At 35.6% G+C, this 23504-nt stretch overlaps 2 protein-coding genes and 1 pseudogene across 3 annotated transcripts; all 3 read left to right on the top strand.

The window, feature by feature from the left end:
* The first annotated feature begins 3677 nt into the window (after positions 1-3677).
* On the top strand, positions 3678-7097 carry LOC143565575 (triacylglycerol lipase SDP1-like; annotated as a pseudogene). Its single transcript, XR_013141098.1, has 3 exons — positions 3678-5182; positions 5266-5409; positions 6035-7097. The product of XR_013141098.1 is annotated as a triacylglycerol lipase SDP1-like (transcript).
* Positions 7098-7279: 182 nt separating this feature from the next.
* On the top strand, positions 7280-8543 carry LOC143564693 (uncharacterized). Its single transcript, XM_077051890.1, has 5 exons — positions 7280-7556; positions 7625-7734; positions 7825-7883; positions 7959-8146; positions 8352-8543. The coding sequence occupies exons 1-5, from the start codon at positions 7395-7397 to the stop codon at positions 8538-8540; spliced, it is 708 nt and encodes a 235-aa protein (XP_076908005.1). The 5' UTR covers positions 7280-7394; the 3' UTR covers positions 8541-8543.
* A 9752-nt stretch (positions 8544-18295) lies between these two features.
* Positions 18296-20849, top strand: LOC143563539 (peptide chain release factor PrfB3, chloroplastic-like). Its single transcript, XM_077051059.1, has 6 exons — positions 18296-18458; positions 19204-19421; positions 19503-19703; positions 19789-20001; positions 20076-20253; positions 20345-20849. The coding sequence occupies exons 1-6, from the start codon at positions 18296-18298 to the stop codon at positions 20632-20634; spliced, it is 1263 nt and encodes a 420-aa protein (XP_076907174.1). The 3' UTR covers positions 20635-20849.
* Positions 20850-23504: the final 2655 nt, after the last annotated feature.

Genomic DNA, 23504 nt, shown 5'->3' with positions numbered 1-23504 from the left:
AACCGGTTATTAACCGGTTATTTTTTAAAAAAAAACCGGTTAACCGGTTATTAACCGGTTCAAACCGGTTTTTAAACCGGTCCTAACCGGTTAGGGTTTTGACATACAAAAACCGGTTATTAACCGGTCCGCTTATTAACCGAACCGGTTTTTTTCCGGGCAAAAAAAAACCGGTCCGGTTAATAACCGAACCGGTTTTTTTAAAAAAACCGATTTGTGCACCTCTAGGTGGTACACCACCAAAGTAAAGCGCGAACAATAATAGCATTTAATGGTGACACATCAGAATGTCAAGCTATAAATACTCCACAACAACTATGTTATGACATCACTCTACATTTATTACTCTCATCACACACATACCTAACCCAAGTTAGGATGCATGATATCTCTTATCAATCTATGTATCTATTACAATAAAAGACTATCTATTTTATCACTGTCAATCTCATAGTCTTTTTTACGTTTTTTTCCAACCAATTTTAATATATGATTCTTATCTTTTAAGCCTTTTCAATACATAAATTCAGTATTTTTATTAAAAGTAAATCCTAACTAATTCATTTATTAACATTAATGGTAAATAAGAAAATAAAGAAATATAAAAATTGAAGTTCCAGATCTGTTAAAATAAAATTTTAAAGTCACGGGTAATTGCAAATAAAGAAAATAAAGGTGCATCATTGTCAACTAATTTGGATGTGTATGGTAAACTACAAATTGTTTTTAAACTGGGATTCAAGTAGCAGTGCATAATTTTTTTATATAAGATTGGTTTCAAATTTGGATTTAATAATTTTCTCATATGCATTTGAACTCAAGAAAATATGTATTTTCTTAATTTTCTCCAAACATTTTGTATAAATATTGTAAACATGGAGAATACATATTACATGTATCTTAGTATTTAGCATTAAATCATTGAAGTTGAATATTATAACTATAATCCATATGTATAACGATTTACTATATGAATTATCTGTCATTTTCTAAGGGTACATATGAAATTAATCCTTTATTTATATGACTTTTTTTGTGTAGCATAAAATGTTTTAGCAATAAGTAGATCCATTTAGTTTTTAATATTTTCTTTCGGAACTCAAACCAAAATGCTTCATAAACATATATTTTATAACTTGATTTATACTTTTTTTATACATTTAAATATAGTTAATTTAATATGTTTTATAAGACAAATTACTTAATTAAAAGCATTCAAAACTTTAAACCAAAAAATCTACTTCAATCCCATTCACTATTTTCACTTTTCAAATTCATTTAGGATATTGAAACCTAGAATATCGTTTTCATTAGTTATTTACATAATTTTAATATTATATTAATTTATTAATTTTATTTTTATACGAATAGAGCGAATTGGGTTTATGTTAGTGTTACATGTTGGTTAGTATACATAATTAAAATGTTTATTGTGGTTTATATTCAAAATAATAAAGCTATATATATCAATCAATCAATCATACCCAGTAAAATCCCACCGACAGCAAAGCTATAAGTAGGGTCTGGGGAGGGTGGGATGTAGGCACACCGTACCTCTATCCAAAGGAATAAAGATGTGGCTTCCAGAGAGACCCTCGGCTCTAAGTACATGTGTATGAAGCAAAATAAAGGAAATCAAAGTTTAACAGTTATATAAAAACTACTACTAATTATAATAATATTAATAATAAGATCACAGTTTAACAGCTATATAAAAGCTAATAATAATTATAATAATAATAATAATATATGTAAGGGAAATACCATTATGGTATGTGACCTAAATAAGTTAATTCTAAGCCATAAGGTATTCAATTCTCTCTAAAAATCCTTAACTTTAACTTTAATAAAGCTATATATAGAATTTAAAAAAAAAGTTACAGTCATAACATTTTGTATTATAATATGTTATAAAAATTCATTAAGGTTCACAATTATTTATAATTTAACTTAATACAAATATTTATTATTTTTATTTTTTATAACTTAATCATGCTCCTCATTACATTTTTAGGAATATTCCATTTTCACATTAATTTTAAAAAAATAGTTAATCCAGTTAAAAGTCATTTACCATGCTTCCTTAAAATCCGAAATCTTTGCTTCTTTTTTTTCTATAAGTTGTTAATAGGGTAATTATAAAATAAAAACCCACTCTAGTCTCTAGATTGAAAACCCATATCTTGGCCATAATTGATTCACGTCTACATTTTCAAATATATCTTTCATTTAGCCTTAAGGGTATTCTCGTCTTTTAATTATTAGCATCATAACCAAAGTCGTCACTTTCTTTTATAACAACCTGCAACATTAAGTTCTCTCTCTAACTTTCCTCTCTTTAATTTCTCTCAAGTTTTCTTTTTATTTGGTTTTGCTAGATTAAAAGCATGCATTTGGATCAACCATGGTTTTTGGTTGACGGAAAGTTGTTCTCCACCAACGGTTAGTATCGTCGCCGCTTGCAAGTAGGACGGAACCCTAGCCCTCGCCGCTCTCTTTCGGTTGTTATGTAGATCGGGCCTCACAAGTCACAGCCGCCACCATCGTCCATCTACAACCGACGGTTTTCATCTGCCGCAACACCGCCGCTCATCTACAATCTGCAACAATCTTCGTCGCCGGCAACCTATATTTTCTCTCTCTAAAAATTTTCAGATCCAAGTTTCATCTTTTTATTTAATTCCAGATCTCATTGTTGTTGTAGTAAATCTTCTGAGTTTGAAAGATGTTTATTAATGGAAAATAGCCGTATAAGTAGGAAAGAGTGTACAAATGGCAAAAATGGGTGTTGGAATAGATAAAGCCTATATAAATAGTCTTTAAGATACAATCTTTTAAACTTAGGTAGCGTTTGGTATGCAGGAATGGAATGATTCATTACGTGGGAATGAAAAATGTGGTGTTTGGTTGCTCACTTGAATGGAATCATCCATTACACATGGAATCACATTCCATCAAAACCATTCTTTCCCACCCCCTTCTTTTTTTTCATTCCATTCCGCATTCACCCTACTTTCTCAACACCACCACCACTACCATCGACACCGCCGCCACCACCGCCGCCACCATTTTCGTCACCGGAGTTACCACCGTCTCTATTGTAAGTTTTTTTTTTTCAGTTAAAAAGTATTTTGAGATATGAGTGCTTTTATTGTTTCTATTTCATTTTTACAATTTTTTTTGATACCAAACAATAAAAATGAATAATTGATTTCATTCTCATAGGTTAATCAAACAAGGAAATAAAATGATAATGATCCATTTTATTCCCTTGTCTATTCCATTCCCCTTTCATTCCATAACCTCCAACCAAACATAGCCTTAACCTTACAAATTGCAATGACTATTTGTGTATTGTGTCACGCACTTATTATCTATATCTACCATTAATTTGTCTGATTCAATTATAAAAACGTATATCCGCATACGGTGGGGTTGTATCTGGTAACAGATAAGGCAGTCAGGCAGCCGATCAAATCATACAAGTTGCCACTGTAATCCAACCTTCTTCCCACAAACTTATTCGTTATCTGATTCCACTGTTACTGCTCGTATAGTCTTATCCACAATCATATCTCTTATATCTATCTGCAATCACTTCACTTGCATAATACGATTGCAACATTGAGTTGACCAAAAGACACGTTTCACCTCATCCTTACCGCTACGGTATCATCATATTACCCGTTTATATTCTAATATTAGTTGTAACACATTTAGATTAATTAGGGGTTCGTAGAACACAAATTAGGGCTAAATTAGTTACAATATGGATATAACGAGTGAGGCGAATGTTGACGCCTTTGCGATTGGGCCGTCGACGATTATCGGCCGGACGTTAGCGTTTAAAGTCCTGTTTTCCAAGTCAATGGCACACATGAGGCATCAGATTAGTTATCTGTTGACTTATTACTTTAGTAGAATTAGGGCTTATGTGTCGGGGAATGTTATGCCGGTTGTCTCGTGGCTGCACCCCCGCAATCCGCAAGGGATACTGGTGTTGGTTACGTTAGTGGCGTTTTTGCTTAAGCGGTGCACGAATGTGAAAACGAGAGCTGAGATGGCGTATAAGAGGAAGTTTTGGAGGAATATGATGAGGGCCGCGGTGACATATGAAGAATGGGCGCATGCTGCTAAGATGTTGGATAAGGAAACGCCGAGAACGAATGAGTCGAATCTTTATGATGAAGAGCTTGTGAGGAACAAGCTTCAGGAGTTGAGGCACCGTAGACAAGAAGGTTGTTTAAGAGATATTATATTTTACATGCGAGCCGATTTGGTTAGGAATCTTGGGAATATGTGTAACCCCGAGCTTCATAAGGGTAGACATCAAGTACCGAAGCTTATAAAAGAATACATTGATGAGGTTTCGACACAGTTGAGAATGGTGTGTGATTCTGATTGTGAAGAGCTTCTTTTGGAAGAAAGGCTTGCGTTTATGCATGAGACGAGACATGCGTTTGGGAGAACGGCTTTGCTGTTAAGCGGCGGTGCGTCTCTCGGTGCGTTTCATGTTGGTGTGGTGAAAACTTTAGTGGAACATAAGCTTTTGTCTAGTGTTGGATCGATTATTTGTTCTATCATTGCCACCAAGTCATGGCCCGAGCTTCAAAGTTTCTTTGAAGAATCATACGATTCGTTTCAGTTTTTCGGTCAAATGGGTGGGATTTTCAGTATTTTGAAGAGGGTTATGACATTAGGCGCGTTACACGACATTAGATGCTTACAAGTGCTATTAAGAAACTTGACTAATAATCTTACATTTCAAGAAGCTTATGACATGACAGGTCGTGTTCTTGGGATAACCGTATGCTCACCAAGAAAACACGAGCCTCCAAGATGTCTTAACTACTTGACTTCACCTCATGTGGTTATATGGAGCGCGGTTACTGCTGCTTGTGCTTTCCCGGGTCTTTTTGAAGCTCAGGAGCTTATGGCAAAGGATAGAAGTGGAGAGCTTGTGCCATATCATCCACCGTTTCATTGGGGTCCGGATGAAGCCAATGGGGGTTCGACACGTCGTTGGAGGGATGGTAGTTTGGAGATAGATCTACCCATGATGCAATTGAAAGAGTTGTTTAATGTGAATCATTTTATAGTGAGCCAAGCAAATCCTCATATTTCACCCCTACTTAGGATTGAAGAAGTTGTGAGAGCTTATGCTGGAAGATTTGCAGCAAAGGTTTGTGCTTCTGTTTCCTTTTTATTCGAGTCATTATGGTAGTATATTATTTAGTTATATTAAATAGATTTCTATATTTTCAGCTTGCTCATCTAGTTGAGATGGAGGTGAAATACCGATGCAACCAGGTTTTGGAACTCGGGTTTCCGTTAGGTGGACTTGCAAAGCTGTTTGCTCAAGATTGGGAGGGTGATGTCACCATTGTGATACCTGCTACATTAGCTCAGGTGTCTTTATAATTTTTTATGAAAATTTTATTAGTTTTAGGAAATTATAACTCAAGAACGTTACATTTGGTTTGGTTTCTAGTATTATACAAACTAGGCTTCGCAAACTAGGCGGGTTGGGCTGGTTCGCGTCACGGGCCAAAACTGGTCGTTTTAAAAAAAAAATCAATTTGGCTTGGGTCAAAACCGGTTGTTGTAAAAAGCATCAATTTGATTATGGTCAAAACATATATTGGCCAAAATGGAGTCAGGTTGAAATGAGTCGTTTTAGAAAAAAGTACCGGTATAGTATCACTCAGTTTCACTCTTATTTTCTTATGTTGGCTAGTGGTGGTGACGGAGGTGGTGGTGGTGGTGAGTAGGTGGTAGAGACAAACAATGGTCATGGGTGGTCCCTTTTAAGTTTACAAGTTTTATTATAGTTACCTATTTTGACCCCTTGACAAATTTAAGTAGACCCAAATTGATCCGTTGACTAATTTTATATGACCCAGGTGAGCCCATATACAATTTTATTATTGCACAATTAACCCATTCTTTAAAAGATTTGTCATGATTGCCACCTATAACATAGTCGAACATAAGTTTTTAGCCAACAAAATGTTATGTCTTTGATGGGATTCAGTACTCAAAAATCATAAGGAATCCGTCAAACTTAGAGATTCAAAAAGCTGCAAACCAAGGAAGGAAATGCACATGGGAGAAGCTTTCAGCCATTAAAGCCAATTGCGGGATTGAGCTCGTGCTTGATGAGTGTGTTGCAATTCTCAACCACATGCTAGGCTAAAAAGGAGTGCTGAACGAGCAGCTTCTGCTTCAACTCATGGGCTAGCCAACACGGGCCGGTTCAACGCATCCAAAAGAATCCCATCTTGGAACTGCATGGCCCGAGAGAACTCAACTGGGTCCTTAGAAGACCTTGCTGACACGGCACCCTCTCTTCACGTTGGCGGCCGGAACTGGAGGGTTAATCATAATGTGCATGATGGAAGTGATAGTGAATCTGAAACCGCAGAGTTGAATACTTGGACGAGATCAGGTGGACCGTTGATGAGGACAGCTTCAGCTGACCAATTTGTTGACTTAGTTCAAAACTTGGAGATCAATAAGGCAGTGCCACATCATCAAAATTCGAATACAAGCTTTGATTTAGAATCTGAACACAGGGACAATACGAATAATATGCACAACAGAGTTCATACGAGTGTAACGGTTGCTGAAGGTGATCTTTTGCAGCCTGAGATGATTAATAATTGTATTGTGTTTAATGTTGTGAAGAGGGGAGATTTGACACCTTCAAATAGGAGCCATGACTCCGAAAGTAACAACTCACCTTCTGCGGTTGCTGAGTGTGTGCAACTTGATTGCCCCGAGAAGGAGGCGGATGCCAGGTCAGCTTCTGAAGATGGTGATGGCGATGCTGATGCCAGCAGACCCGACTATGTTAGTGATAGGAAGAATGAACGAGTCTCAGGAGATGATGATTAATGTTGGTCCCAGATGTATTGGAGATTATTAATTGTTGTAGTTTTGTTCGTGCTTGTGTTATCCAGGTTTTTAAGATCTTGCTTTGTTAGCTGATCACCTGATATTTGTACATATGAACCCAATCATCATGCATTAATAATTTATCTAGAAAGCTGATATCTAGCATCAGACAAGGATCGACCTTGAAACTTTGATTAGTCGAAAAACGTCGAGGAGACAAAAAATTTGATAAATTTTATGATTCTTCGGTCTAGTCAGAGAAAAGCAACTACAAGATCTTTGATGTTAACCTTACCTACAAGTCTGCTGCTATTGAGCAAACTAAGAGAAACTCATGTGTCAGAAGATCTTCATGTTCTTCATCAAGTGCAAAGAAGAGGACATGGGAAGCCTCTCATACCTCACTAAACTCAAAGAAAGTTAAGGGCAGTCATCTGATTGTTTTTCAGTCAGATAGTGGTTGTGTTTCAAGAAGTAATAAAAGTACTGATTGTTGTATGGATATTAGCCCCGTAACTGTTTCTAGGGATACAGATTTGTCAGATTTTACACCGACACTTGGCGGTCCTTTAAGCATGGACAATACTCAAAAATCAAAATGCTATAATATCATGTTGATGAACATTGTGGATGATGCTAAAAAATCAAATCTGACAAAGGTAATGTGGTTTCATGATTTCATATTCTCTTTCTTTAATGTTAATGTTGGTGTTGATGTTGATGATAGATAATTGAGGATCTTGGTGGCTCGGTTACGTCTGATGGAAGAGTTAGCACGCATGTAATAACTGGAAAAGTCAGAAAGACGTTAAATTTTTGTACTGCTCTCTGTTCAGGGTTAGTCATAACTTCTAAGCTGTTAGAATATTGAATATTGGCACACTATCAAGTTTTTAAACCTTTGTTTTTGTACGCGATCCATTGCAGAGCTTGGGTTATATCATCTGCTTGGTTAAAAGAAAGCTGCAGAGAAGGTCGATTTGTAGGTGAGTCATGAGGCTTTTGGCGTGTTTATATTCTTTCCAAATAGTTTACAACTTCTGGTCTCTTAATGTATGCAGATGAAATGCCTTATATTTTAAAAGATGAGGAGTATGAGTCAAAGTACAGGGTTGACTTAAAAAGTACAGTACTTAGAGCAAGAGGCAATAATGGAGGTTTTCTTAAAGGTTATCAAGTATGTCTTGCAGCTCATGTGCAGCCTCCTGTTAATACTCTTTCAGCCATTGTAAAGTCTGCTGGTGGAAATGTAGGTTCTCTTCTGATTATATAAAATATTTTAGGAAAAAAGTCAACATGGTCAAATGCTACCTTATTAAATGATTTGAGAAACTCGGATGGTGTTAAAAAAATGTTGGCTATCTTTTTGAGCAATTAGTTTTGTACCTAAATGGGTTCATTATCGTTAGTTATTGTGACGCATTTTTAATGGTTTAAATTTTGTACAAGTTCAGGTGATTAGGAAACTAGAGAAAGTGAAGGATTCAACAAGAATCATATATGTGGCAAGTGAAGACAACATGGAAGAAGCATTGCTAGCAATAAAGAATGGGATACCAACATTTAGTAATGAATGGTTCATGAACTGTGTCATGAAACAAGATCTAGCCTTGGATGCTCCTCAGTTTGCTGAATCCCTTTAATTTATCTTTTAATTGTGAGAATTGCCATATGAAAACTCACGGGCCTACGAATTTCTGCTAATTAATGGTACTAGGTAGAATGGAACTTGTATAGGGATGCTTGCTTCTTGCTAGTATGCATATTGGAATCTTGATTTAATGCCACTGGATTTCTCTGTTCTTGAATGTTGTTTTTACTTTATTTATTTAAAGATAAAAATCCAATTATTATAGTGTTTGTTTGATTATTACTCAGTTATTATAGGATTTTGGGATGTTATAGGATGCGTTATAGATATTTTGATAGTGCGTCTAACAACTTCATCAATGTTTGTGAATGAGGTAGGAACTACGTAATTATTTAAAATAATTTTTTCAAATAACCAACAAAAAGTTATCTGGAATAAAAAATTTAGAATAAATAATGAAATAAAATTATAACTTACCTACTATTATAAAATAAATAGAAGAGAAAGAGTGGCATACATAGTTGACTTGAGGAAAATAAGAGTGGAGCTATATATATTTCACAATAACCTTCACATTTTTAACTTATCTTAAATCTTGTTTTATTTATTTTTAGTCTGGAAATACAAATATCGTTCTAGTATTTTATGATTTGTGAGAATGTACTTTTAAAATGGGGATATTGGTTTTTAATATTCTCAATCTTTAGCCGCTGGTTGATATCACTCCTAATTTTTGATTTGTTTCCCATCACTTCCAACTTTCATCATGCTTATTTCTGGCATTTTCAAACTTAACAAACCCTAACCTGTTAGTTTTTTGATACTTTCTAATGAAATAATAATAAAAACTAATAATAATCATCTCACCCCCACCTATGTCTCCTTCGTCACCCTCACCCCCCAACCACCACCTACAAAACACACCTCCATCGTCACATTCGTCGAAGTTCATCACCAGCAAGCCTTCAACGTCAACGATCTTCTTCAGCTCGTCGGTCTTGTGAAGTTGCTTCACCTCCTCCGCTCCTCCAACTTACCAGCCGCCGATGCAAACCCTAGGTAACGTCAGTTTCATATTTTCCGGCGAATCACTGCTGTGAAGTTATTCAGCTCGTTGATGAACCATGAGTCCATCGAGAGATCTCGTTCGTCGATTGAGACACGTAAACCGTTCAGAATCGATTGTACGGTCCGACAAGCCTCGAACGTTGAGAAGGCACGTGCGAGTCTGGTAGCAAGGTAGACACGATGGAAGATTGATAGTCTTCTAGCGGCTGCCGGAGAGCATGCCCGTCTTGGTGGTCTGTGGGGTAGTTTGTCGGCGTGATAGAAGTGGCGGTGTGTTTTGAAGGTGGTGGTTGGGGATGAGGGAGACGATGGAGACAAAGTGGGGGTAGGGGTGAGGTGATTATTATTGTTAGTTTTTATCATTATTTCATCTGAAAGTGCCACGCTAGCAAAAACAACGCCGAATTAGCAAGAATAATGCCATGTCAGCAAAAATACTAATGGAGTTAGGGTTCGTTAAGTTTAGGAGTGTCAGAAATAAATAGGGTGAAAGTTGGGAATGGTGGATAACAAATTAAAAGTTATGAGGAATATCAACTAACTGGTGAAAGTTTGAGAGTAAAAACCAATATCCTGTTATAATTTGACCAATAAAATGTAACAAGATTATTTGTAATCTTTCAACGGTTAAGGATGGCAAGAGAATAGGAAATAGATATATAGTAACTTTGTCAAATGTGCATCTTTCTTTGTTACATGAGGTACATATATATAATATTAGAATTACTGTTTAGGAGACATACACAATAAATTTGTTTTGAAATTTTCATCCATTCACATGGATGTTTTTACCCACACGTTTATAACACTCCCCTTGGATGAAACATTTTCAAACTTAGGGATCTTGAATTACTGCCTCATTAAAAACCTTGCCAAAAAAAACTCAGTGGAAAAAAACTTTAGCTAAGGGAAAAAGAGTGCGGTATATAGCTCCCCCTCAAGTTGTAGGTCGTTACATTGCTCGTACATGTCGCATGCCAATATCATGAATGTGTTTCCTGAAAGTCGCAATAGGGAGTGCCTTTGTGAAAAGATCAGCTGAATTGTTGCTAGATTGGACATATCTTATTTCAACTTGTTTATCTTTGATAAGGTCTTGAGTATATATGAGAAGAATCTTGGAGGTATATGTTTTGTTCTGTCAGTTTTGATATACTCTTCCTTCATTTGTAAGACACAGCCTGAATTCTCTTCGTAGATTAGTGTTGGGCTTGCTTCTTCCTCTAGTCCAAAAGAGGTTACTATGAGATGTGTCATAGATCTTAACCAAACACACTCTCTAGAAGCTACATGTAGTGCAATGACTTCCGCATGATTTGAGGACGTTGCAACGAGTGTTTGTTTCTGAGAGCGCCATGAAATTGCAGTTCCTCCATTCTCAAACACATATCCAGTTTGAGATTTTGCCTTATGGGGATCTGATAAATAACTTGCATCTGCATAACCAACTAACCCTTCTTTTGAGTCATTAGAATAAAATAAACCTAAATCAACAGTTCCTTTTAGATACCGAAAAATATGTTTAGTGCCATTCCAATGTCTTTTAGTAAGGGATGAACTGAATCTTGCCAATAATTTAACTGCAAAAGAAATGTCAGGTCTCATACAGTTAGTAAGATACATAAGCGCTCTAATTGCACTGAGGTATGGTACTTTTGGATCAAGAACCTCCTCATTTTCTTCACAAGGTCGGAATGGATCATTGTTGACATTGAGTGATTTAACAACCATTGGGGTACTTAAAGGATTTGCCTTTTCCATATTGAAACGTTTTAAGAGCTTTTCCGTATAATTCGACTGGTGGACAAGTATTCCATTATTCATATGCTCAATCTGTAAACCAAGACAATATTTGGTTTTTCCAAGGTCTTTCATTTCAAATTCTTTCTTTAAATGAATGGTCATTTCATGGATTTCGTTATGCGTCCCAATTATATTTAGATCATTAACATATACGGCTATGATCACAAATCCTGATGTTGTCTTCTTAATAAAAACACATGGACAAGTAAGATTATTTGTATAGCCTTTGCTTATCAGATAATCACTCAGATGATTGTATCACATCCTTCCAGATTGTTTCAACCCATATAAAGATCTTTGTAATTTGATTGAACACATTTCTTTGGGCTTTGAGCCAAATGCTTTAGACATTTTAAATCCTTCTGGAATTTTCATATAGATGTCACTATCAAGTGATCCATTTAAATAAGCTTTGACAACACCCATAAGACGCATTCCTAAATTTTAGAAACTGCCAAGGTGATTAAATATCTAAACGTAATAGCATCCATAACAGGAGAATATGTTTCTTCATAGTCAATTCCTGGCCTTTGAGAAAAACCTTGAGCTACAAGTCTAGCTTTATATCTTGTAACTTCATTTTTCTTATTGCGTTTTCTCACAAAAAAACCATTTATATCATACAGGCTTTATTGACATTGGTGTTATGACAATAGGTCCAAAAACCTTTCGATTGTTTAGTGAATTTAATTCAGCTTGCATGACATCTTTCCATTTTGTTCCAATCTTGTCGTTTTTGACAATCATCCACAGATTTTGGTTCAGGATCATCATTTTCTTCCATGATATCACTTGCCACGGAATAAGAAAATATATCATCAATATTTTCTATTTCATCTCGATCCCACATTATATGTGTTTGACCATAATTGATTGATAACTCTTTGTTGGAATCATTTATTTCTTCCTGAGGGAAGGTTTTGCCATTTTCTCTTTCTTTATGGTTAGTATCCTTATCATTTTCAGAATCTTTTCTTTTTTGAGGATTTTTATTCTTTGAACCGATTGGCCTCCCACGTTTTAACCGTTTTTAGATTCATGAGGTGCATTATCATGGTTTTGCTTACTTGGAATCTCAACTCGAGCTGGAGCATTAGCAGCTGGTATATGAGATTTAGTGACCCTGTTTGTATCAGTAAATGCATCAGGTAACTGATTTGCAGTTTCTTGAAGATGTATTATCTTTTGAACCCCTGTCTCACTTTGTTTTGACCTTGGGTCTAGGTGTAACAATGATGGCACACACCATGATATATCACTTTCTTGCTTTTTCGTTTTCCCCTAATGCCGGGAATATTGCCTCGTTAAAATGGCAATCAGCAAAACGTGTTGTAAAATGCATCACCTGTAAAAGGTTTAAGATATCTTATGATGGAAGATGTCTCATATCCAACATATATTCCCAACCTTCTTTGAGGACCCATTTTTGTGCGTTGTGGTGGTGCAATAGGAACATACATAGCACACCCAAAAATTCTAAGGTGGGAAATGTTTGGCTCATTGCCGGAAACAAGTTTTATGGGAGAGTATTTATAATTTGCACTTGGTCTCACACGAATTAATGATCCAGCATGCAGAATTGCGTGACCCCAAATAGAAACATGGAGTTTTATCCTTATTATTAATGGTTTAGCTATCAACTATAGGCATTTGATCAATGACTCTGCTAAACCATTTTGCGTGTGTACGTGAGCAACAGGGTGTTCAACAACAATCCCCACAGACATGCAATAATCATCGAAAGCATGCGATGTAAATTCTCCCGCATTATGGCGCCTTACTCTTTTAATGGTATAATCGGGAAAATGTGCACGTAATTTGATAATTTGAGTAAGAAATTTTGCAAAAGTGACATTACGAGTCGATAATAAAAAGACATAAGACTATTTGCTTGATGCATCTATTAAGACCATGAAGTATCTAAATGGTCCACATGGTGGATGAATTGGTCCAATATGTGGACCATGAAGAAACATCGGTGACTCTTTATCAACTTCTAATGGTGAAGGCCTTGTAACTAATTTCCCAAGAGAACAAGATGTACATTGAGGCATTTAATCTATTTTGTGGATCTTTTGATATTTCAATGGATGCCCATGTGCATTTTCAATGATCTTTTCATCATTGTGGATCCTGGATGGCCTAATCTGTCATGCCATAAGTTTACGATACCAGAATCACAACAGTTTTGTTTGACTACTATATGTGCTTGAGGCACATTTATATATGTATAATGCAAACCAGAATGAAGCATTGGTAGCCTTTCTAATATATGACTTCTCTATACAATATGTAAATTTTTCATTATCAACAGTCCTCGGCTGGGTATCATATCCATTATGATATATATTCTTGAAGCTCAATAAATTTCTGGTTGATTTTAGGAAAAATAGAGCATTTTCTACTAAAAGCTTTGTACCATTTGGTAATTCTAAATTAGTTTTTCTCACTCCTTTTATTATGTCTGAAAGATCTGATATTGTATTAATATTTCCTTTTGTTGGTTTTAATTTATAAACTTATTTTTGAGATTTTAGGATAGTATGTGTAGAGCTAGGGCTGTCACTTTTATCTGAAACCCGAAACTCAACCCGAAAAAAATCGTACCCGAACCCGAACTAACCCGACCTGAAAAATCCAAACCTGAGAAAAGACTAACCCGAACCAAGTAATTCAGGTTGGTTCTCGGGTTTGATTTATAAGTTTCGGGCCAACCTAAAAAACCCGAATAAACTTTTAGTTTTGAAATTAAAAATATTTTTAAGTATAATTGGCTTAGTCTTAGTCATTAAAGTTATCATAATCTGAGCCTAATCGACTGTTATCTTTCCAACTACTATGGATCGATTGTTTGTTGTTAATTTATGTTTTCCTTTTATTACTAATAGCAATCGTAATCGAACAACCAAATCACGTCTGATTGAAGACCGATTAAGGTTCGAGCTAGTTAGTTACTTAGTTTTACTCTTCTTTGGAATTGTTTTATGACTTTATCAAGTTATGTTGGTTTATTATTTGATTATTTGTGTTACGAGAAAAGAAGAACATGCTTTTTTAATTTTAGCGTTGATGTTTTTAAATTTTTTTTGTTTTTTGTTTCACTTTCTAGGATACTCGAAACCCGATTAACCCAATATGAAAAAACCCGAACCCGAAAAACCTGTGAAAGATTTGGGTTGGGTTTCGGGTTAAGATTTAAAACTTTGAAACCCGAAGAACCCAACCCGAAAAACCCGAAACCCAAAAAATGAACACGAAGAACACCCCTATGTGTAGCACCACTATCTGCTATGCATAAATCAACATCATTTAATTGATCTTTTGCTCCAATGAAATTCATTTTAATCTTCAAATATAAAGAAAAATATTAAGTGCATATATTATACATTCCTAAATTTATTACAAGAAACTTTTATTTTTGCATGAAAGGAAAAGCAATTAAACATAGTTAAGACATAAAAGTGAAAGGAAATACATAATTATCATTATTATTTAACAATATCACTTTTAGGGTTCTGATTCATTGATAAAGTCTGAGGTATTCAACTCAATACCGATATCATCAATTTTGTCGATATGATTCACTTCCTTTTCCTTTCCGCTCAGAGATGCTTGATATAATTCACAGAGATGTGAAGGTGCTCGACAAGTCTTTGCCCAATGATTAGTACTTCCACATCTAAAACATGAGCCTCCATCATTCTAGGACACATCAACATCATTTTTAAACTTGTTTTGCTGGTTAGCGTGGTATTATTAGCTCTTTGGCTACGATCACGACCAGAACCGTGTCCACGCCCACGATTATTATTCCATTTAAATGAGTGGTTGCGACCACTAAAATGGGTTTTATTGAAATAGTTTCGGCCACACCCACGGCCTCATCCACGGCCTTGTTCCCATTTACGTCTAGAATTCTTATGATCATTATTATAAGTGATATTTGCTTCTGGTATGGCTAATGATCCTGTGTAATGAGCTTGATGGTTTTTCATTAATAGCTCATTATTTTCTCTGCTATGATGAGATTTTTATTCAGATCAGAGTATGTTTGAAATTTTTTGCAACCGTAATTGTTGTTGCAAAATTATATTTGATGCATGATAAATAGAGTAAGTTTTCTCTAACTTATCTCCCCCAGACATAATTTGGCCACAAAATTCAAGCGTTGAACATATATTTAATAGAGCAGATGAGTAGTCATTTACTTTTTTAAAATTTTGGAACCTTAGATTGCTCTATTCAGCTCTAGCGGTAGGGAGTAATGAATCCATTTGATGATCAAATTCGCTTTTTAGTTCTTTCCATAAAATACTTGGATCATCATAATTAAAACACTCCATCTGAAGCATTTCATCAATGTACTTATGGATAAAGGCATCAACTGCTGCTCTATTGTGTTCATCCAATGCATTGTTTTCATTAATTACATCTAACACATCCATTGATTTGAGGTGTCCTTTGAAATTTGCTGTCCATGGCATATAGTTCTCTCCAGAAACTTTTGAGAGCCAAAAATTCAAGCTTTGCAATATTCGTCATTTTATTACTAAACACAAATTAGATAAATATTAGGATTACATACTTATTAAAATTGAAAGAAAAATACAAAGGTAAAGCTATAAATAGATAAAGGAAAAAGAAAAGATCAAACTCCTTAGGTGGGAGATTACAAATTAAGAACAATAAGATTATCATTATTATGGTGGCTAACATCAAGACTGGGTGAAGCATCTTTCAAAAATATTATTTTAGGTATTCCTGAGAAGAAAAGTTTTGTATTTGTGAAAAAATTGATATTGATAATTGGTTATTTGTAGTGAAAAATTTTATAACCGTTTTATAACGGCTATATGACCGTTTTATCAACGGTTATATATATATAAATTATTTTTGTAAGTAATATAATAAATGAGATATAAATGATTATCTATTAAATAAGATGTAAAATTAATATGCAGAATAATAATAATGAACTTGTTAGCATACATAAATAATTGTGAGTATATGAATAAAATTTAGTGTGCATAAATAAAGGTTAGAGAGTTATCAGTCCCATAATTAGTAAAAATTTATAATAAGATGTCTTTTATATTTGTTTGACAGAATTACAGAAATTGTCCTTTATCTTTCACCCAAATTTCATTCGTTGTCCCTGATCTTCAAAATTGATCTTTTTTGTCCTTTATGTTTCAAAATCCAACAGCGTTTTGTCCTTTTCGTCTAACCCAGTTAGATTTTCTTGTTAAGTCCTGTCATGTGCATTGCACATGAGGACAAGTTGGTCATTTTACCTGTTTATTTAAAAAAACATTTTATAATATAAACAATTTAATTATAATAGTTATTTAAGTGTTATTTAACTTAATCCCAACTCACCTCTCCCACCACCGTAGTTCATCTCCATCGAGCCGCCACCACCGTCTTCTCCGGCGAGCCATCAACACTACAACCGGAACCCACTCCGGCCATAACAGCAGATCTGAATCGGAGATACAATGATTTTCCGGCGAGCAGATCTGAATTGGTACTCACCGGAAACCTGCAACTCGTTTTTCCGGCGAGCAGATCTGAATCGGAGATAGCACCACAGCCCTTTCTTCCACCATAAGAATCAACGTTCTATTCTAGTGTTGAATGCCAATGGTGGTGCTAGGTGGTGGTTAATGGTGGTTGAAGGTGCCATCTCCTCAGCAACCACCACCATCACCGTCATCCCCTTAAGCCGCAAGCACCATGTCGCACTCCACCACCAAGACTGAAAAACCCACTTCCATTATCCACTTCTTTTACAAATCTTGAAAATTAATGGCCGCGAGTTCCGAGGATTCGTCGGCGGCGGAGAAGAAAGTGGAGAAAGAGAGATTGATTGATCGAGTGGCGGTGGTGTAATTCGACGTGCTCTGTTTGACAGTGGCGATGAAGAAGGAACAGGGGGAATGGAACAAATTAGAAGATGAGGTTTTTCTAACTGTTATGGCAGTGGTGGTGGTGGTGGAAATGATGGTAGATGGAGTGGGTTCCGGCTGTAGTGTTGGTGGCTCGCCAGAAATGATGGTGGTGGTGGCTCGCCGGAGAAGACGGTGGTGGTGGGAGAGGTGAGTTGGGATTAAGTTAAATAATATTTAAATAACTATTATAATTAAATTGTTTATATTATAAAATGGTTTTTTAAATAAACAGGTAAAATGACCAACTTGCCCTCATGTGCAATGCACATGACCGGACTTAACAAGAAAATCTAACTGGGTTAGGCGAAAAGGACAAACGCTATTGGATTTTGAAACGTAAATGACAAAAAAGATCAATTTTGAAGATCAGAGACAACGAGTGAAATTTGGGTGAAAGATAAAAAACAATTTCTGTAATTCTGTCTATTTATTTTGTTTATTATTATAATTATCCCTTTTTTTTCCTCATTATTAACGATGTGCTTACATTGTTTATGATTAATATATCTTCTTACTTGGTTGATCTTCTTGATTAAGACACAAGCAGGTCGTGCTGATAACGTGCTATAATTTGACCACTAAAATGTAACAAGATTATTTGTAATCTTTAAATTGTTGAGGATGTCAAGAGAATAGGAACTAGATATATCACTAACTTTGTCAAATATGCATTTTCCTTTGTTATATGAGGTACATGTGTATACTATTAGAATTACTGTTTAGAAGACGTACGCAGTTGAAAATTTTCATCCATTCATGTGAATGCTTTTACCCACAGGTCTATAACATATTCCAAATTTATATTAGTAACGAGAGAATAAAAAATGAAGCATTTTTAGAAGCTACTAGTGTCTACAATGGCGAGAAACAAATATCTGAAAGTAGCACGTTAGCAATTGTCAGAAATAATAATAAATTATCCGAACACAAATAGAAAAGAAAACCCAGAGTGTTAGCCGGCTGGCTTGTAATGCAACAAACAAAAATGGCGGCTGAAACTGCAACTGCAACTGCAACTGCAACTGCAACTGCTTCACACTTCCACGGTCGTAATAGATGCCGCCTGGTCGGAATAAGAATAATAAGAAAGACACGGCTTCCAGCTTCTTTATCTTCTTCTCAACGCAGCAATTCGCACAAACAACTCGGTCTCTACACTCTACTTTACTTATTTTGTTTTCATTTTATCTCAACTTTCAATACCATTCCAATTTACTTACAAATTAGGCATCCAAATACCAACTGGAATGATAGAGTATTCTTTTACTCTTGTTACCTAATTCTAGTTTCAGTAGGACTGGCAAACGGGAAATGGTTAATTTGGCTCGAAAGGGGTCAGGTTAGAACGGTTTTTGTTCAAAAACAGGCTGCTTTAAAAGATGTTTTTTTTTTTTAAATTACCTCAAATAAAATAAAAAATACCGTGCATTTCAATTTCAGCTTTGCTTTTGGTTTTCGGCACCAATTACACGCGTTTAGGCGTGTTTGAATGCCAGTTATGCACATTCCAGAGTGCAGATTACACGTATCGGGGCCGGGAAACACGCGTCCAACACCACGTAACGCGCGTAAACTGGCCTTGTAACAAGCCTAACCCAGCATTCCACACAAGTAACCAGTGTTGGTTGCGCGCGTGACGCTGGCTATGTGTGTTTAATGCCAGTAACTTATGCAGAGTTGGCTGTGTGGCTTAATGCCGGTCATGCATGTGGCATCGGTTACACGTACCAGACTGGAAAACGTGCGTCCAGCGCCACGTAATGCGCGTAATCCAGCTTGGGGTACGCATCCAGATGCTGGCTCAAAAGAATTAGGTTTCAAGGTTTCATATCAGGATTGCAAAAAGAGATAATATTGTGTTAGAACTTTTTAATAATGTTGTGGTTTGCGTAGGTATGTTTTCATTGAGAAAGAAGATAGAAGATTCTGTTAACCGTGCTGAGATGATGGGTCTGACCGCGTTAGAGTTTGAAGAAGCGCGGAGAATCAAACAAGAAGAAATGATTCGCGAATATGATTTGTGGGACGACCTAGCCAAGTCTAGTGACGTCCTGATCAAGTTAGCTGATAGTGCTAAGGTTGTTGATGCTCTTAAAGACCTTACATATAAGGTAATATTATTAACATAGTTACATGTATTCAATATCTTTCTAACAACAAAAATTTATATAACCGTATTCTGATTTATATAGGTTGAAGAAGCCAAACTAATCACGGAGTTAGCTGAGATGGACATAATAAATTATTCACTTCTTAAGCAAGCGTATACCGCATCTGTAGATGTGAGCAAGTTTTTGACAAAGTATGAAATGTCCAAACTTCTTAAAGGGAAATATGAATTTGAGGGAGCTTGCATTATTATTGAAGCGGGATCTGAAGGCATTCGTTCTGAGGTTCATAAATCGTATTCTCTGTTTTACATAGCCTTTTTTGCTACTAATTATTATCAAGCTAACTTGTGAAATTGGTGAGAACCAGATATGGGCAGAACAGCTTGTTGGAATGTACATGAAATGGGCTAAGAAGCAAGGTTTAAAAGGAAGAATAGTTGAAAAACAATGTAGGTCAAAAGCCGAAGGCGGTGTCAAATATGTAATTATCGAGTTTGAACAAAAGTATGCCTATGGTTACTTTTTAGGTGAAAAGGGTACTCACCGAATGATAACATCTCATCCTGAATCATTATCCAAGGTATGACTTAAGCACAAACTACTTATAAATTTTGATGCTTGTTCTCAATTGTTTTTCGTTTTTTTGCACTTTAGGTTAGTTCAGCTGCGGTTGATATTATACCTTTGTTTCTTGAAGAAACGCCTGAATTAAATGTTGATGAGAAAGATTTGAAGATTAATAACTTCCCGTTATGTGAAAAGGGTCGGAGTCGAAGAGGGTCTATTGTTCAAATCCAACATGTTCCAACTGGCTTGACAGTTGACTCATCAGGTAGAAATCTAAAATATTAAACGCAATAATAACAATAAAATACGTAGGTATTAATGATTAACCGACATGCGTTGTGCTAAAAATGGTGTAGGTGAGAGGAACCAGTTTTCAAACAAAATGAAGGCTTTGAATCGGTTAAAGGCGAAACTGTTAGTATTATTAAAAGATGAAGGGGTTTCCTGTATTAGTAAAATAAAAAAGGACAGTGTTATTGACCATTGGCAGCAAGAAACCCGAAGGTATGTATTTCGCCCGTACAAGCTTGTTCAAGATGTGAAAACTGGGATTCAATTGGCTGACCCAAATTTCGTTTTGAATGGGAATCTTGACGCGTTTATTAGTGCTCATATAAACAATAGACATGTATGTGAGTTGGGATAAAGTTGTTAGTGTGTGTGTATATTTATGATGGCCCTCTCATGTTTGAAGATATTGATATGTAATTTTTGAGGGTTTTCATTTGTGAAATTATGATCAACTCATTATATGCTAAATTTCTTGTATGAAGATATTGGGTAGGATATACAATCTTTAATGTTTACATATTACAAAGTACAACATACTTATGGACTCTGTATCACATTGATTTAAATAAAACAGGCTTCAAAATAAACCTAGGTTAAGTTTTTCTGGTCAAATGAACACTCATGTTACTTATATTTAAATCATGACAGTTACGAAGCGTGTTTTTAACGTGTTATGGTCTTTTTGGTCTTGTATGTGTATTGCTGCACATATCTTCCTCCATGATCGGATAACAATGAGCGAGGGCATCCAAACGCAAAACAAATTCATAATCACATAATAAAGTAATGATAATATTTGCTTGCAGCAAAGTTATCGCCTTCATGGTAATATGTTATGATAATATTCGCTTGCAGCAAACTTCTGCAAGGTAAGTGGGATTCTTCTGCTATAAAAACTCGAATGACCCTCAAGGATCTTATGCATGAGGCTGGTGAATACCCACCAGCACAAGTATGCATGTTCTATTTAGTTCACTTAATTTAAGAAAAAATAATATATTTACTACCACTAATTGGTTTCATATACATTATTATTTTTGGTAGTAACTTTAGAGTAAGAGCATACAAAACAATTTTTGGTTAAATGGGCTGAATTCGTGTCAACCTATAAGTAATGCGTCGTGTTGGATAATATGTAAAGTTTCTAGGTTCAACCTGTTAACCCGTAAACATGACCCGTTTAACAGCCCTAGGAAATTATATAAAACCTTTTGTCACTCTCTCGTTTCTCTATTCCAACTACACATGTTTGGGCTCAAGGATGCTCCTAACATGCTCTCACTCATGTGTACTAGATTGCCTTGAAAATAACAATGCAATATACAAAAATGTCCACAACCACAAAAGGCTCCTCTGTTGTAACAGGTTTTCTATAGCTGATGATGCATGTTTTGCACATGTCTACGCAATTCATTAAAGCCTTAGATGTCTAATGAAATGCAAAGCACCAAACTGATACTAATATAATGATCAGAGCCCCAGTGTTTTTTCGATGATCAAACTAGATGGCTAATCCATTCTGTCTACGACTTCTCTAGACATGGATTTCAAATCATGTCATTAACAAATATTGCCATTGGGTCCGAGTAAGTGAAGAATAACTTAATCTTTACTTCAAATAAACAAAATTCCCTTTAGCTTGAACTCGGTTAACACAGCATAGTATGGCCAGAGTAGGGCAATGGGGCTCTCCAATTAGGGTGTGCAGTGGCCTAAACACAAAGAAAGTCGCCGTTCAAAAAAAAGTGGTTGAAGGACCTATAAACGAACATAATAACAAAAAAGGGTTTTGTCGAATCTATGAATAAACATGAAAGGCATATTCTACTAAAAGCCAACAAGAGAGCGAATTACAAACACATTGTTAATCCGTATCAAAACAGTAAAAATAATCATATCAAGAATCAAATTACATCTTTGCATCCTTCAAATGCTTTCGATACACTTTCAATATTTCAAAAGCTTCATCTTCATACCTCTTTAAAACCCACTGTAAAAACTTCGTATCCGAGTACATCAACCACTTTTGAAAAATTAAAATCCTCAATCACCCCTTTCTCCCCCAAATATTGATAAACCGAACACCTAGAATAACCCTCTTCTCTAAGCTAAAGCACATAACTATCGGCCACTTAACGATATAACTTGGTTTCCAACCCATCGTATTCACAAGAAAATCCAAGATTCGTGTAATCTTACCCATTGAAGACATCATACACCAAGGATACTTCTCAAAGGCAATAAAAATCTCATCTTTAGACCAACCCCACTTCATATAAATCTCCACCTTCTTATCCCATGTCGATTTACTCATAGCCCTAATCGCATGAATTGCCCAAAGAAACCTAACCTTGGATGGGTCAAACCCCATATCCGTGACATCCTTAACAATTTTCTTAAACCTATCGACAGGCGTAAATAAAGTTCTCGGCTGCAATGTCAGCATGGCTCGTATTGCTGAATTGGGAACCCCTGCATCTGAAAGTATTCGAATATTTTCTGCCGCATAAACTCGTTTATTATAAGTTAAAGCTATCGGGAACCGCCTAACGACATTGATGACATTATCATCTGAGTGTAAAACAGTTTTCAAGAAGTCAACACTAAGTGGAGCTGTTTCTTGAAACTTTTTGTTCAACATATGATTTGGGTTCGTAGTTACAATTGCGGTAGGAAGACCTACAGATTCCAAGATTTTGAAATTGGGCAAAAGGGTGTTTTCGGGATCGGATAACAAGACCATAGGGCGTTTGCAGATTAGTTTTGCAATCTGGGATTTGGTAAAACCCTGGTTTTTGAGGAAGGCAAGAACAGAGTCAGCTGTGTTTGGGGATTTTGATAAATTGAGACGTTTGGAGGCTAAAATTGCAGAATCCGCACCATTCTACCTAGATCCGCCCCTGCTTCGCAGAAATGACTGAAGAGAATGAGTCCCTACTATTTATATTATGTAATAGCTTTTTATCAGTGTATTACATTATATTTGTCACATAAATGATATAATATTTGTCAAATAATAAAAATAAATAAGGTTTCTTATTGACTTATTTTAATTGATCTCATTCTCAAAATACTTATGAATTAAGATGCTAAAGTTGCATAGTTTGTCAAATCTCGGGTATGAAAACGACACTTAACTAAATAATGAATAAAATTCACACTATGTTATAACCAACTGACAAAATGGTTCTAACCCATGACCCATGGATAGCTGAAATGAATGAG

This window comes from Bidens hawaiensis, unplaced genomic scaffold (genome assembly GCF_021521415.1).
Source record: "Bidens hawaiensis isolate Kalapana, Puna unplaced genomic scaffold, B.hawaiensis_p1.1 tig00001206_1, whole genome shotgun sequence".
Taxonomy (NCBI): domain Eukaryota; kingdom Viridiplantae; phylum Streptophyta; class Magnoliopsida; order Asterales; family Asteraceae; genus Bidens; species Bidens hawaiensis.
This window is presented reverse-complemented; position numbering and strand designations above follow the sequence as displayed.